General features: G+C 39.8%; 1 protein-coding gene across 1 annotated transcript in view; it reads right to left on the reverse strand.

Moving 5' to 3' along the window:
* Positions 1-14,188, reverse strand: part of CPED1 (cadherin like and PC-esterase domain containing 1) — a 131,770-nt gene that overhangs the window by 103,468 nt on the left and 14,114 nt on the right. Inside the window, exon 2 of the mRNA XM_020807332.3 lies at positions 3,850-4,027. Coding sequence (XP_020662991.3) covers positions 3,850-4,027 — 178 coding nt within the window. The remainder of the gene's footprint in view (positions 1-3,849; positions 4,028-14,188) is intronic.

Consider the following 14,188-nt stretch of genomic DNA (forward strand, 5'->3'; position numbering starts at 1 on the left):
AATAAAAAACGTTAACTTTTTAAGCATCACAGAAAAACATTTAAAAATCAACAAACATGAGGCAGGAACAAAAAACGGAAAACGTTCATCTGGCGAGGCATGGCCATAGGAACATTTGTCTTGCGAGTCATCAACCCCATTGCCAAAACCATTTGTCTTGTGAGTTTTTTGTCCTGCAAGGCACCACTGTATATGGTTTTCAGCCTGAAGTAACAGAGCCCTGAGAAGCTTCACCGTTTGATCCTACTGATTGTATAAACTGCCCCTACAGTACAGTCATAACAAAGGAATTTGACTGCCTTCGTTTCATATGGTAAATGTTAAAGCTCGATGCACCTTCACTATGGTGCATAGTTTTTACCAATATGAAAAAGCAGAAGGCCTTTGAAAAGTCAACGTTTCTCTGACAGATAGCCTCAGCTCTCAATGAGTAGTGGCATCTTCTCACAACATATTCACCATGCCAAAATTGATGTGATAAAATCTTTGTATTATAATGCCACAGGGATATTGTTATTGTGGTCAGAAAAAAAAACTGTATGAGAACTAGCTGTTCTAAGAGGAGGAGTCCGTTATGGCAGCATGATTTGTTGATCTATTTTAACAGACGTTTCTCAGATACCTTCAGTGAAGTGAATGAAGCACTTCTACCAGGAAACAGGAGTATTGCAGTGCAGCTTAACACACTGAAAATTCAATTCCAGTGGATTTACAGAAATTGTCCTCCAGCCCTGGATTGCGGCCAGCCCTCCTTTTAATGCTAAAATATGTATACTTGTGAGAACTCTCCAAAGTTTAAGAAGGATTCTGTTTAACATCCCTTTAGGAATTGTCCAGGATCTCTCTGTGACACCAGTGTGAATTTACACCATGCTGGCCTATTCCTACGTCTATGCAATCATAAAACATTATAAGGAGCTATTTGGAATAACCTGCTCACAAGGGTTCTCTATTCACTTCCACAATATGAGGGTCCAATGGATCTCAGGTCCTCACAGCAGATGAGAATTTGATTCTGTATCTAGAAACAATTCTCTGTTTATTCTAAGAGGAGGCTGTCTTAATCCTCATTTTGAAAAATTAGACCGCTTTTGTTTTGTCAGCGGCCATTAAGGAGACAGCATGGTGTTGTTTGCATGTTTGATGCCCCAGGCATGTGGCTCTGAAAAATTGAGGAGGCTGGAGAGATAATGTAAGAGAAGGAAATATGCTTTTGCCTTAATGTGTCAGTTGATCCGCTCTCAAGAGCGGAACTCCAATGTTATTTGTTGTGTTGTTTACTTAGCACACTAGGAACAAAGAAATCTGCCTTATACTAGGTCGGTATATTCTTTCATCTCTCTACACTTGTTAGCACAATCTAGTGGTCGCTGGTGGTGGATCTCCAGGGTCTAAAATATATATAATATTGCCTGCTACTCCATTCTCGGAGGTCATAGGCATAGAACTTGTGTCCTTCAGTAATCCATGTGTGAGCCCTGCTACTGAGCTGTGGTCTTGAGACTTGTCTTGGTCCTTTGAGATGTTCAAATAAACAAGTCCTTCTTAGGCCTCAAATGAAAAAGAACATCTTAGTGTTTTTCATAACACTACGAAGCCCTTTCAACTTGATGTTACTTTCAACTTGATGTATAGGGAAAATGAAAAAGATTTCATTTTCCCTATATATTCTTTCAGCCTGGCCTACTGGTTCAGAGCCAGCCTTCCAGAAAGCCTAAAAATACTCCTTTAAGCTATAGAAGAAACAAGAACCAGACATAATTTTGAAATCTGAAACAGAGTAGAAAAAGTATCAGATAAAGCTGACAAATTATATTGGTCAAGGGGGAGTGATTACCCTACCATTTTCTGTCCACATGTTTCGATATACAGTATCTTGCCTAAATCTTTTAAGTAGTGCTTCCAAAGAGTGCATTTTTACAAATTAGAATAGTACTGCTAGGAAAATATTATGTCATAACATAAACGACCTGCCTTCAGAAACTAGTACATGAAGTGCCATGCTTCAAAAAAATATATGAAAATGTTATTTGCTTGCAAGAAGTGGGGGGAATGATTTTCCATCTGCTTTAGAAAACATCATCAGTTTGGTATGTAAGCAACTTACTTCACTTAAATTTATCTGAAAAGCTTATTCTTAAATTGGGGAATCTGAACAAGCTGCAAAAGACCTCTTACTCTTGGGATAGAATTAGCAGCAAACTTTTTATTTTACTTCTTTCTTTGTTGCATTAAAAATGGCATCTGTTTGATGTTTACTCTGCAATTCCCGTATGCATAGAATGTTGCAGGAACATCTGGATTATGACTGAAAAACTCTTAAATCTTTTGTTGTTGATGAAGAAAAATTTCAAGAATTATTGTTGCTAATGTCAAAACACATCATCTGCTGGGGTGACCTGCACAGTTCACTGGAACAGTGAACAGCCCTGACTAGTTATCTGCGGATCATTTTTTATTTATTTTATTTATACCTTGCCTATCTAGTCATTTCGACCACTCTAGGCGGATTCACATCATGATCTTATGAAGCCATGAGTCATTACAATACAAAAGGTGTTTCTGCTACAATCAAGAAAAATGTATTCTATGCTTTGTAAAAGTTGGCCATAAAAGGTACACTATTCTCACAACCAGAAAGTAGTTAGCTTTAGCTAGCTTCTGATCCTTCCAGTTTATTCAGGTCAACAGGGGAAGGCTTCTACCCTACCTAAAATACATTTGCCTAACTACAAATGTGCTTTACGCTGTTTCTAGGCTCGGGGTGGTGGTGGAATTCTAGCTCCACTGTGTGCTTGGTTATACAGGGCATATTTCTAGTGGGGAACTGGCCAAGCTGGGAGGCTTCATCTAATATCTAAAAAAATTTCAAGATCAGAATGGGTGTATTTTGATTCATCTTTGAATTGCTGAATCATTAGCTGTAGGAGTTGTGGGATCATTAGCTGTAGGAGTTGTGGAGCCTACATTGTGTTTATAATCCATGTCAAAACCTTCAAAAGAGGTATCAGAAAACCAAATAAAAGTTCATTGTGTATGAATGATACAGGTATCAGCTGAACGTGCCTTTAATTTTTCCTTTAAGACAGCAATAATTTCCCCTAACAATGGAGACTGTAATGATCTAAACACTCTTCACATTTTTCAAATATATGCTACCTGAATGAAGGATACATGAGTAAAAAGAAATTTAATTTAGAATGTAAAAAGAGGGAGAACTGAAGTGCAGAGATATGACAAGCCACATAACAGGAAACTTTGGCTTACCACATGAAAGATCTGCATTAATCCTTGGTAACTGTTCTTAATTTACAATCTGCTTCTAATTAGCCACAATTTCCCATAAAGTCTAAATTTAGGGAACTATAATTTGTATTTAACTCTGATTTAAGAACAAGCCAGGATCTGAAGCCATGATTTCCCTAGTTTGGTTGCACTTTGTTTAAGATTGGAAGAATGCGGGGAGTCTGTAAATCCTGCAAAATGCCTCTGCCAGTCCTGCTGCCAGGATCAGGACTGACATTGGTGATTTGGGGGCATTAAAGACTCTCACCCACCAACCCCATCCTGAGGATCCCAAGGCTTCCTCAGGCCAAAAGGGATGCCAAGGGAGCCTTGGAAACAGGCATGTGTGTGTGGAATAGGAAACGTCTAATGAGCAATAAAAGCCTGTGTTGGATGACATCATCAGCTCATGCAGGTGTAATTTTACAGAAGAGGAGTTTGGCCAGTATGTTTCACCTCTACCCCAACTGACTTATAAACTCTGGATATAAGGCTATTTTAAAAATGGCAATCTGATCATGTTTCAAGAAGGAAATATATTATTATTATGCTGAATATTCTGACCTTGACTTGGAATTTCATGTCCGCTCAATTTCCTGCCTTCAAGGACAGTAACGCCATAACCTTGTTGTGCAAAGATGCGTTGATATAGCAGAAGATCTTGTTTACTGCCGGAAGAGGGGATGTACAGTATTACAGCTCTTGTTTGGCTTCGGAAGTATTTAAAGATAGCATCCTCAATCTAAAACAAGAAACAAGAAGACAGAGAAATCCATGCGCTACATACAGCAATTCAACAAGTAATGAAATACTAATACATACAAATATTTGTTTTTCCATAGTAAGATTTCAATCCACTGTGTAATTAGCATTAATATTCATACAATAATTAACTGTAGTAAGTCCAAAATCCTATTGTCTTTTGCAGTTGCATATGGCTGATCGTGTAACCAATCCTGTCTATATAGCAATCCTGCTTAGATAGCTGTCTATTCATGATTCACCAGCATCCAATAGCTAAATACATGATGGAATACCTGATTGCAAGTCCTGCTACCTAATGGATAACAAGTAAGAAGGGGAGCCTGCTACACCACTGATTTTCTGCATGCCTTTTTCCCCAACTGGATTTTGCCCATAATGTGCCTGTGCCAGCATTTGCTCAGAGTTGCCAACCAGCTGACTTGGGCAAGCCCACAAGGACTTCTTAGGAACAGAGTCCAGAAAAGCTACTTTTTTGTATTACAACTTCCAGAATCCCCAAGAGGCCATACTGGTGGGAGGATTCTGGAAGTTGTAGTCTTAAAAAGTAGCTTTATCATATATTCATGAAGGCTTTCACTACCAGGATCTAATGATTGTTGTGGGTTATCTTTAACATACTTTGCCTGGAAAATGAGCAAGCTTGGTGGATGCCTCCAGCTTCAATCTTATGCTTTAAAATGGCTTAGGCACAAAAGACACAAGATGTTGAAGGTGTTTTCTGATCTCCAGTAACTGGTACTCTGGGCATACTGACACCAGCAGTAACCACACTGAGCCATCATGACTAGGAAGTGCAAATATCTCTTTTTGTAGCTTCATGGATTCCAAGACCTTTCCAAAACACCTGATCTAAATTTTTGCACCATTTTGTTCTAGGTGTGGAGTTTAGCAAAACAGCAGTTCCTGTTTTTAGTAGATGTTGTAGTGAGAGATTGCTGGTTGGAAGCATTCAGGTCCTCAGGTCAGAAATTTTCAATTCTCTATTACTTTTTAACATAGAAAGGTCTGTGATATTGGTGTGGAACCAATGGAAGCAGGACAGCACCTCCAGGCAGGCTGAAGTCCACTGAGGAAAAAGTGACATGCAGATGAGCATGGTACCACCTTCAGTTCAGCAGACAACAGTTTATATACAAACCTCAGTGAATCCTTTTCTCCTTCAGCACCGTGTCCGAATGAGGTCGAGAACACGTAATACCGATGTCCCAGCTGGAAGAGTTCTAATTTACTTTTCTCCCCAAGCTAAAAAGTGCCAAACGTTATACCTTTTAACCACAGAGATATTTCTTCAGTCTTCATGGTTTTCATTTTGCATTTCCACATGTTTTCAGCTCTACAACATTGTTTTTGATACTGGCAACAATGCTGTCATCAGAAAAAGTATAACTGGCTGATAAAAAGATAACCAAAAAAAGGTTCATATTTGCTAAATTTATTATTCGATTGCTTACGGGAAGCACCATGCAAACAGGCAACTAGAGGCTTTTAAGTTAGTCATTAGCCTAAAGGAGACAAGCAAATGTTTCTGCGTAAACAGGTGTCATTCAAAAGCCTTCCAGTTTTTTTATGGGCCTGGTAGCCAGCTATGAAGTGACACTCACAGCAGTCTTTTCCCTATTTACAGGAAGTAGCATTATGTTACACTTGGCTCCAGTGTAAAATCCCTTGCAGGATGTACATTCAATCTTTGATGAATGGCTAACTCCCCTCTGTTTTAATTTAGAACATGTATCTCTTCCAAGCTACAATCAATATAGTTGACACTTGTTAAAAAAATTTCATTCGCATGTCCTTAAATACTTTGCACACACAAAAATGATAACAATAATAACAATCATCATCCTCTAACAACTGCAGAGCTGGAAGGGACACTAGGAATCCTTGAGTCCAGCCTCTGTCAAGAAGGCACACTGGGAATTAAACTCCCAAACTCTGGCTCCATGGCCGGATATATAAACCATGGAGCTATCTAGCAGTTTGAAATACCTCTGCCCACTAGCTCCTTGTGTTTATAAGTAAAACTGACAGGAATAAATCGGAAATGATCAACTCATGGGAGTTACGTTACACTCTTGTAATTTATCTCGTCCCTGTCCTTGTTGCATTTATAACCTATTTGTTGTATAGTGAGAAACGCAAAGCTATTTGACCTCAAAGCACCTCTTTTGTCTGTCCCCTTCTAACCTTTTCTGCTTTTATTCATTTCCTATCTCCCTCCTGCTACACTGCTGTTCTCAACATGAAGTCTGCTATAATATCCTGTTGCCACCCAGGTTTTGCCACCCTGTGGGGTTCATCTGTACGTTCTCTGCCTGTGTGAGCTTGCTATCCATATGACAGCCACATGCAACCTCCTGCACCAAATTTTGGGGTGCTATTTAAGCAAGTGAACAGGGATTCCTTCTCTTAGATTATCCTAGTCACCAATCCAGAGGGGGAGCATGGGAAATACTGTGCCTATTCCCATTGCTGCGGTGGGTAGTGTGGATTCAAAGGTAACAGAACTTGGGTTGTATGGTAACGGCACTAAATTGTAGCACATCTGAATGGACAGCACTGCTGATCAGGCAATCACAGTGCTTGGAAGGAAAGATGCGCTGGGGACGCACATGGACCCACGGACGGCACAGAGAGAGGGAAAGGGGGTCCAGGGAAATTGGAGGCCGATAGTTACTCCATGGTAATAAAGCGGGGAATAACTGAGGCCTGAGCTCATCCTATTGGCTGGTCAGGGGTCAAGCGAGAACCCAAAGGGAAATCTGAATCTGTGCTACAGCAGGAACACACACACCCTTCGCCAAATGATTGGCAATGTTCCTGAGAATGAAATGGATTTCAATAAAGTGTGGCCCATGTTTAACCCATTCGCCTGGTCTCACGTGGTTATTCCGGGATAAGGGGGCAAAGAGCAGTGTTCCTTTTCACACCGCTGCTATAAAACTGCCCCAGCTAAGGACTGACTACACACTGCCCTTTTAAGAAAAGTAAGAATCCTTCTGGTGAAACATATCTTGTTTACTTTGGCGAAACTACACAAACCATGTGTCATCTGTCATTGCACTTACCAGTACTACATGTGGGTATAACATGAGAGTTACTGATAAAATAATAAGCAGGCACTGTAAACCAAAAGGGTTTTATTTTAAAACACACACAAAGGAATAAAAAAAAGATTCAGTGAACAGGTAAAAATAAAACGTAAGAACAAAGTTTTGTCAGTTTATACAGTATAATATCATACGACTTTACTCTTTTTTTAAGAGCAAACACTATCTATTACACACACAGAGACAGAGATGCTTTGGCACAAATACTAAAAATATCACACTATTATTCACAACTTCTTCATAAAACTGACCACACCCATTCCCATTCCAAATAGCTTCCAAACTCAAAGTCATATCTTTAACTACTAATCCTCTAATTATCTCTCTCTCACACACACACTCACTCTCCCTCCCAATTTCTCAAGTCAGGAACTGGCATAAATCAATTAACTTTCAATTGCATTCATAAATATTTTTCAAACTTCTCAACTGCTTTAACTGTCACTATTTGCATACATCCCACATACAACTGTCAGTCAATCCCTAATCACTTGCCAATACAAATTTATATGCAAAACATATTAATAGTGCAAAATCACAACATATCTCATTTCCTTCAGAATAGAAACTCAAGGCAAAATCTTTTGCTTGACCTTAAAATCTACTGGGGAAATTTGGTTCTAAAATTAGCAGAGGGATTTGTTTGCAACCCGCAGGTTGCACAGAAATTCCAGTTCTGTTCTGGAAAATAAAAGCCTTTAATATATCTCTTTTATGAGATGTCATTTCATTATGAGATATGGAGTGAAGGAGGAATATATTCACTTACAAAAATGTAGTAGTTAAATATAAAGTTGAATGAAACAAATTCACCAGCTAGCAAGCTGAAGTGAGAAGGGGACTATATGACGATTTAGCCCCCTTTTTGTTCTGCAGTTGGCACAGTTGATATACTTTCCATTGACTATATGGCATGCAAGTAATCATGAACCAGCTTGATCTTTGTCCACAATTATTTGCACCTTTTCAGTTCACCAGCCAGGGCTACTGTTTTTGGGGAATGCTTGAGATAACATTGTTTCATTTCAATTTCCAGCATGTGTGAGCACTGGCTGGTGTGTCTGTGGAAACACTGACCATGATATACTCGGGAGGGTGGGCCATGGCAGGGTACAGCTTGCTCCTTCAGATATGATGGTTGTGCAGAGCGTGTGACACTTCTTTTAAAATGGTCTGCTGAAAGCCCTGAGGAGCTCAGGTTGTTTCCTTTTCTTTCATTTCTCCAGTCTCAGCAGATTAGCCACTGTTCCAGACGATTGACGACCTCACTGATATATTCTGGAAGTCTACAGAGGGAACATCTCCTTCTCTTTTGTTGTCTCTGCTCTAACAATTTTTAAAGTATTTCATCAGAAGCAGTGCTGTATCAGATAAGCACTGTGTCAGACCTGTTAAGCTCTGCACTTTACACATTTAAAGGAATTCTGCACTTACTTGCAAGGAAACAAGGGGATGAAAGGCCGGGTGGGGAAGAGGCAAGCAAGAGGGTTGTTCAAATGACAGAAGAGGGGGTGGACAGCAGTGTTTTCAGATGTATGTGGTCTCTTGCCTCAAAACTACCCAAAATAAGCAAACATTTCTGTTTGAACAGAAACATCCATCTAAATCTATGGTCACCAACCTTGGGCCTCCAGATGTTTTTGGACTTCAACTCCCAGAAATCCTGATCAGCAGAAGTGGTGGTGAAGGCTTCTGGGAGTTGCAGTCCAAGAACATCTGGAGGCCCAAGGTTGGGGACCACTGATCTAAATGCTATTTGAATGGCCCCATCAGACACTTGAGATCAGTCCAACCCAAAAGAGCTTCCTTGTCTAATCGCATCCTAAATTTTGGGTTAAATATGGTACAGAATGTTTTGACACAGAAATATTAAAATATCAAGAAGATAAATATATTGTAAGACTGAAGAATATCCATTACTAAAATGTGCAAAGCAGTAAAACTTCTGGATATAGAAGTGTGCACTAAATTTTATAGGAAATTGCTAGTTTTGGTAACTCCGTTATTTTTGAATGCTTGTCCTTCTGCTTTAATACTCTGGAATGAAATCCCACTTGACTTAGTGACAGTAATGGGTCAGTAATGGGACAGTAATTGATACTTGAGTTCAATATACCTATGTCAGGGGTCAGGAAACTTTTTTACCTTTTACCCCGCAAAAAAATTATATATGCCGACATTACCCCCTTGATTCGAAAGGAAGGAAATCATACATTATTTGAATAAAAAATATTATTGAATCTACACAGGCTGTGTACTGAACTAGCAGGATGCACCAAATGTGATAAAGATGTGCACTATTTTTGCTGGAACACATTGCAATCCAGCCATGGTGTGGTATAGGGAGTAGTAAGGTGTCCAACGTGCCTAGCAAGTTGCATTAAATTTTTGCTAGCTTGCAGAGGATCATTAGTGGCTGCCAGAGTGGTGCTAGCAATGACATGCTTTCTAGAGACAGCCAATGCAGAATTGGGTGTGTGTGTGTTTCCTTACCACTTTAATCATTCTGTGTGTGGTGTGCAAAAAGGAAAAACTAGGCTAAAGGTCATGTCACCCACCCTGGTGCCACAGCCCAATATCAAAGGACCAGTGTGCTTTTTTAATCATCATCAATGGAAAACTCAGCAGTGGTCAGAAGACTGGAAAAGATCAGTCTACATCCCAATCCCAAAGAAGAGTAGTGCCAAAGAATGCTCTAACTACCATACAATTGCACTCATTTCACACACTAGCAAGGTTATGCTCAAAATCCTCCAAGGCAGGCTTCAGCAGTACATGGACCGAGAACTCCCACAAGTACAAGCTGGATTTTGAAGGGGCAGAGGAACTAGAGACCAAATTGCTAACATGCGCTGGATTATGGAGAAAGCCAGAGAGTTCCAGAAAAACATCTACTTCTGCTTCATTGACTATGCAAAAGCATGGCAGAAAGTGAGGAGGAATTAAAGAACCTTTTAATGAGCATGAAAGAGGAGAGTGCAAAAAATGGTCTGAAACTCAACATCAAAAAAAGGAAGATCATGGCCACTGGTCCCATCACCTCCTGGCAAATAGAAGGGGAAGAGATGGAGGCAGTGACAGATTTCACTTTCTTGGGCTCCATGATCACTGCAGATGGAGACAGCAGCCACAAAATTCAAAGATGCCTGCCTCTTGGGAGGAAAGTGATGATAAACCTAGACAGCACCTTAAAAAGCCACCCTCCCCCCTTAATTCAGTTTCACTTTTACTTGCCTGCCACCCCCCCACCCCCCCACCCCCCCACGCACCCCCCCCCCACACACACACCTCCCTCCCTCCATTTTGTACATTTAAATAAGCCTGATGAAGTCCTCAGTTTCTTGCACCCTTCTTTCTTCCCTCCTTTCCCTTGCTTGCTCCTTTCCCTCATGCTGCTTGTTTGCAGTCATTTCCGGAGGAAGCAGTCATTCAGAAGCCCCGGATTGGCTGATTGCCCAGGGCTAATCCCCAGCTGCATCCAATTAGGCTTATCTCTCCGATCTCTCTAACAGAACCGAGCATTTAGGAGCTCCCTGCTGCAACGAAGGAGGTAACAGAACAAGGTGCTTTACAATTAAAGCTTTGGCTGCAGAGGGTGGGGTGGGTGGGAGGGAGGGGGGTAGCAGCCAGCTCATTACCCTCAGGATTTTCACTTTTACCCCATTTGGGGTAATTTACCCCTGTTTCCCGACCCATGACCTATGTGTATGAATCAATGGAGTCTGGAAGTTCAAAGGAGGATGTGCCAGGTAAGAACAGCCAGAAAAGGAACTCAGTGAGACAGTTTTAATGACTAGCCCACAGTTATGGAATCCCCTTTCCCTGGAAACCTGACAAAGCCAAACATTCACAACCATTCTGGAATCTATTGATTTGGAGTGGCTTTCTGACAACTACAATTTTTTGGTATAAATTTATCTTCTATTTATTTTTATTCATATTCTGCTTAGGTACACAGCCTAGTTATACAGTTGCCTATTTGGACAATCATAACTTTCAGCAGCCAAACTGCCTCAATCTCCAAAATACATGATTTTTGCCATTGTGGAGATGGCTTCTGGGAAGATGGAAGAGAGAATGGAGAGAGAGTTGTAATTCTGTACCATAGCAAACTCTGCCCACTTTGGGTCCTGGCTGTGCCCAATACCATGTTTGTCTCCATTCACATTAGTCCTCGATTAACCTTGAATAAATCCACAGACTGCTCGTAGGCAAAAGATTGGCCACTGCATGAACAGAATAGTTAAGCCTTTGATCCCGTGTAGTTCTCCTTATGTTCTTTCCAGTTGCTTTTAGCAAGCATGTTTACCACCCCAAACATAAAAGCCAGATTCATTTAGACATTTCCCCACATGATCCTCTGTATGGAAGAGAACTGGATGGAAGAAAATAAAAAGCCAGTTCAATCTGCAGGTTCTTCACATTCAGCCACGGCTCTTTTATTTAAGGATACTCAGCTTCCAGAAAACTTTCACAGTTCTACATTTCATTTGGATCTGCACGGAGCCCAGCATGTGTTAGCCCTTTCTCACAAGCTTTCTAGTTTCTCGTATACAGAAGATTTTGTGTGGTTTTGGGTGATTTTTTATATATATTTCACTATTTTGCTTAAACTCTATTCAGTACAGTAGAAATAGTAAATATGTTCCTGATGTCATTCCCCTTGTCCCTGTTCCATCCTCGATTCTTATCGTTCCATATTTAATGTGTATAAGGATTATTAGTGCAAATAAAACAATAAAAGAGAATTGAGAAAACAGATAGTTATGCACAGGGAAAAACAGTTGAAGATCTCCTCTGCCAAGCTAATGGTACACAAAGCTCTTGCTTTGGAGATTAAATAAATATGTTTGTAATATCAACATCTTCCCAACAAGATGATATACATGAGTTTTTTTTTTTTAAAGAAAACACTTTTTCTCTAGAGGACGGGATCAAAGTTACCAGAATTACACAAAAATTGCTTGCAGAAGAACTCAAGGGTCATAAAAGCTCTACCCTGCCACCACTATAAACCCAGTACAGTATAAACTATGACCTTTTCATTTCTGAGCTCACAATGAGCAAATAACATTTTGACAGAATTAATACTTGGTCATAAAATGACATGACTGGAATATAGCCAACCCAAGCAGTTCTTTTCCATCATGGGCAGTGTTAATGGTTTAAAAATAGTTCTTTTACAAAGCACGCCGCGCCATCGTACAAATCAGTTTTGGAAAACAGCACAGTAGATCACCCAGCCTTTCAACTCCAAAAAGTCTAGACAAAAATAATTAAAAAAAAAAAAATCCCAATCTAAAACATTTTCACTGGATTCTCCTCCTCCTCAGAGGAATGGATCCAAATAGCTTCTTCAGACTTGTTTTTTTTTTTCCAGAAGCACTCTTGCTCATATTTACAGTAAATGCCAGTGCTGTAAACATTTTCCTTGGCCTCTTGCTGTTTTTCAAAGTACAAAACATTAAGCAGGGTACGTCTGAGTTTTAGTCATTTGTGTTTCTCACACACAGGCAGCACTGAGTGAATGAATATGTTTCTGCTTTGTGGTGAAGAAGTCAAGTTTCTTTCGTGAAAAATTTATCCTTCTCTTTGAACTTCATGATCCTCCATTTTAAATTTTATGGTTAAGTGTAAGAAATATGTCCAATGTACAAGACCAGATTAGATGTTTATTTAAGTATTTCTGTCTAGACACTGGTATCTGCTAAACAAAGATTTGGGGCTTGGTCTCAGCAACAGGGGATGGCTCTCAGGAGAAATACATTGCAGGAAATCCAGGCAACCCTCCAAGCTTGTGTTGTGCACATGCATATAATATAGGCTGTGGTTGAGAATGTGTGGTCCTCCAGATGTTGCCAGCATTGTTAATGGGGAGGGCCTGCAGGACCTGAAATCCAGCAACAGCTAGAGGGCTACAGTTGCTCACCCTGCCATAGGTAGTCAATGAAATGAACAGTAGTAGTGTTTCTGTTTTTGCTGTGCTGAGATGTGTGGCTAACAACACACTATGTTTTATTCCCCCTTCCTTAGCTTTGTGTTTTATATACTGTAATGGTGTTTTAATTAAAAAGCCTGTCAACTTTAATTAGGTTTCTCTTCTTCTGAATGAGCACTATTAAACTGTTAACCAGTCTGTATGTAAAAACGTCACCCTCACTTCTCATGCTGTTCTAATTATTGCTTGCAGCCAGTCAGAATTTCCAATGTTATGGAAACCATGTTCCAATTTATGCAAAGGTTCTCCACTTTTCTTTTTCAACTCTCCTCTTTTTTGTTTTTTTACAGCCATAAAAGTATACCTCAGGCTGAGTCTTGGCACCCAAAGACTCAATATTTAGAGATGAAAAGAGTCTGTGTAATTTATGCTTCTGCTAGTCTTTACACTTCTTACAGTTTTCCTTTTCCTAAAGGAGAACTGTTTGCCACAAGTATGTGATTTTGAAACAGATCATATAATCATAGAATAGTGCAGTTAGAAGGGGTCTAAATAAGTCCACAATAAGTGCACATGTGTAATATTTTACTGGAATATACTTATCTAGTTAGAAATGTTCAAGAAAACCAATATGCAGGGTGACAGGATCTTTTTATGAAAAAATACATATTTATTTGGGATAGTATTACTCTGGAAGAAATACAGTGTACCACTGAGGAGGGAGAACTGGTGAAGTTCCACTGAGTTTTCTGGTTGCACAAATGGTAAAGAGTGTATGCACTAGTGCAGCACATTGTGCTTCTGGACAAGATAGTTCACATCAGCTGTTTGGATAACCCTCACTGTCCCTATCTGTAAAAGAATTTCAGAGTATGTTTGTATATGAGCATGTATTCATACATCCATTCATTAGAAGACAAAGATCTTGCCGTAGGTTCTACAAGAAAGAACAGGACTAGATTCCCTCCTTGTGCTAGAAGACTGCAACTACTACTACTATTATTACTTTCAGCAGCCTTTGTGATATCACAGGATGGCATCATAGGATGTTGGGCAATACTTGCCTAAATAAAAAAGTGAGTCCAACATCAAT

This window comes from Pogona vitticeps, chromosome 5, assembly GCF_051106095.1.
Source record: "Pogona vitticeps strain Pit_001003342236 chromosome 5, PviZW2.1, whole genome shotgun sequence".
NCBI lineage: Eukaryota > Metazoa > Chordata > Lepidosauria > Squamata > Agamidae > Pogona > Pogona vitticeps.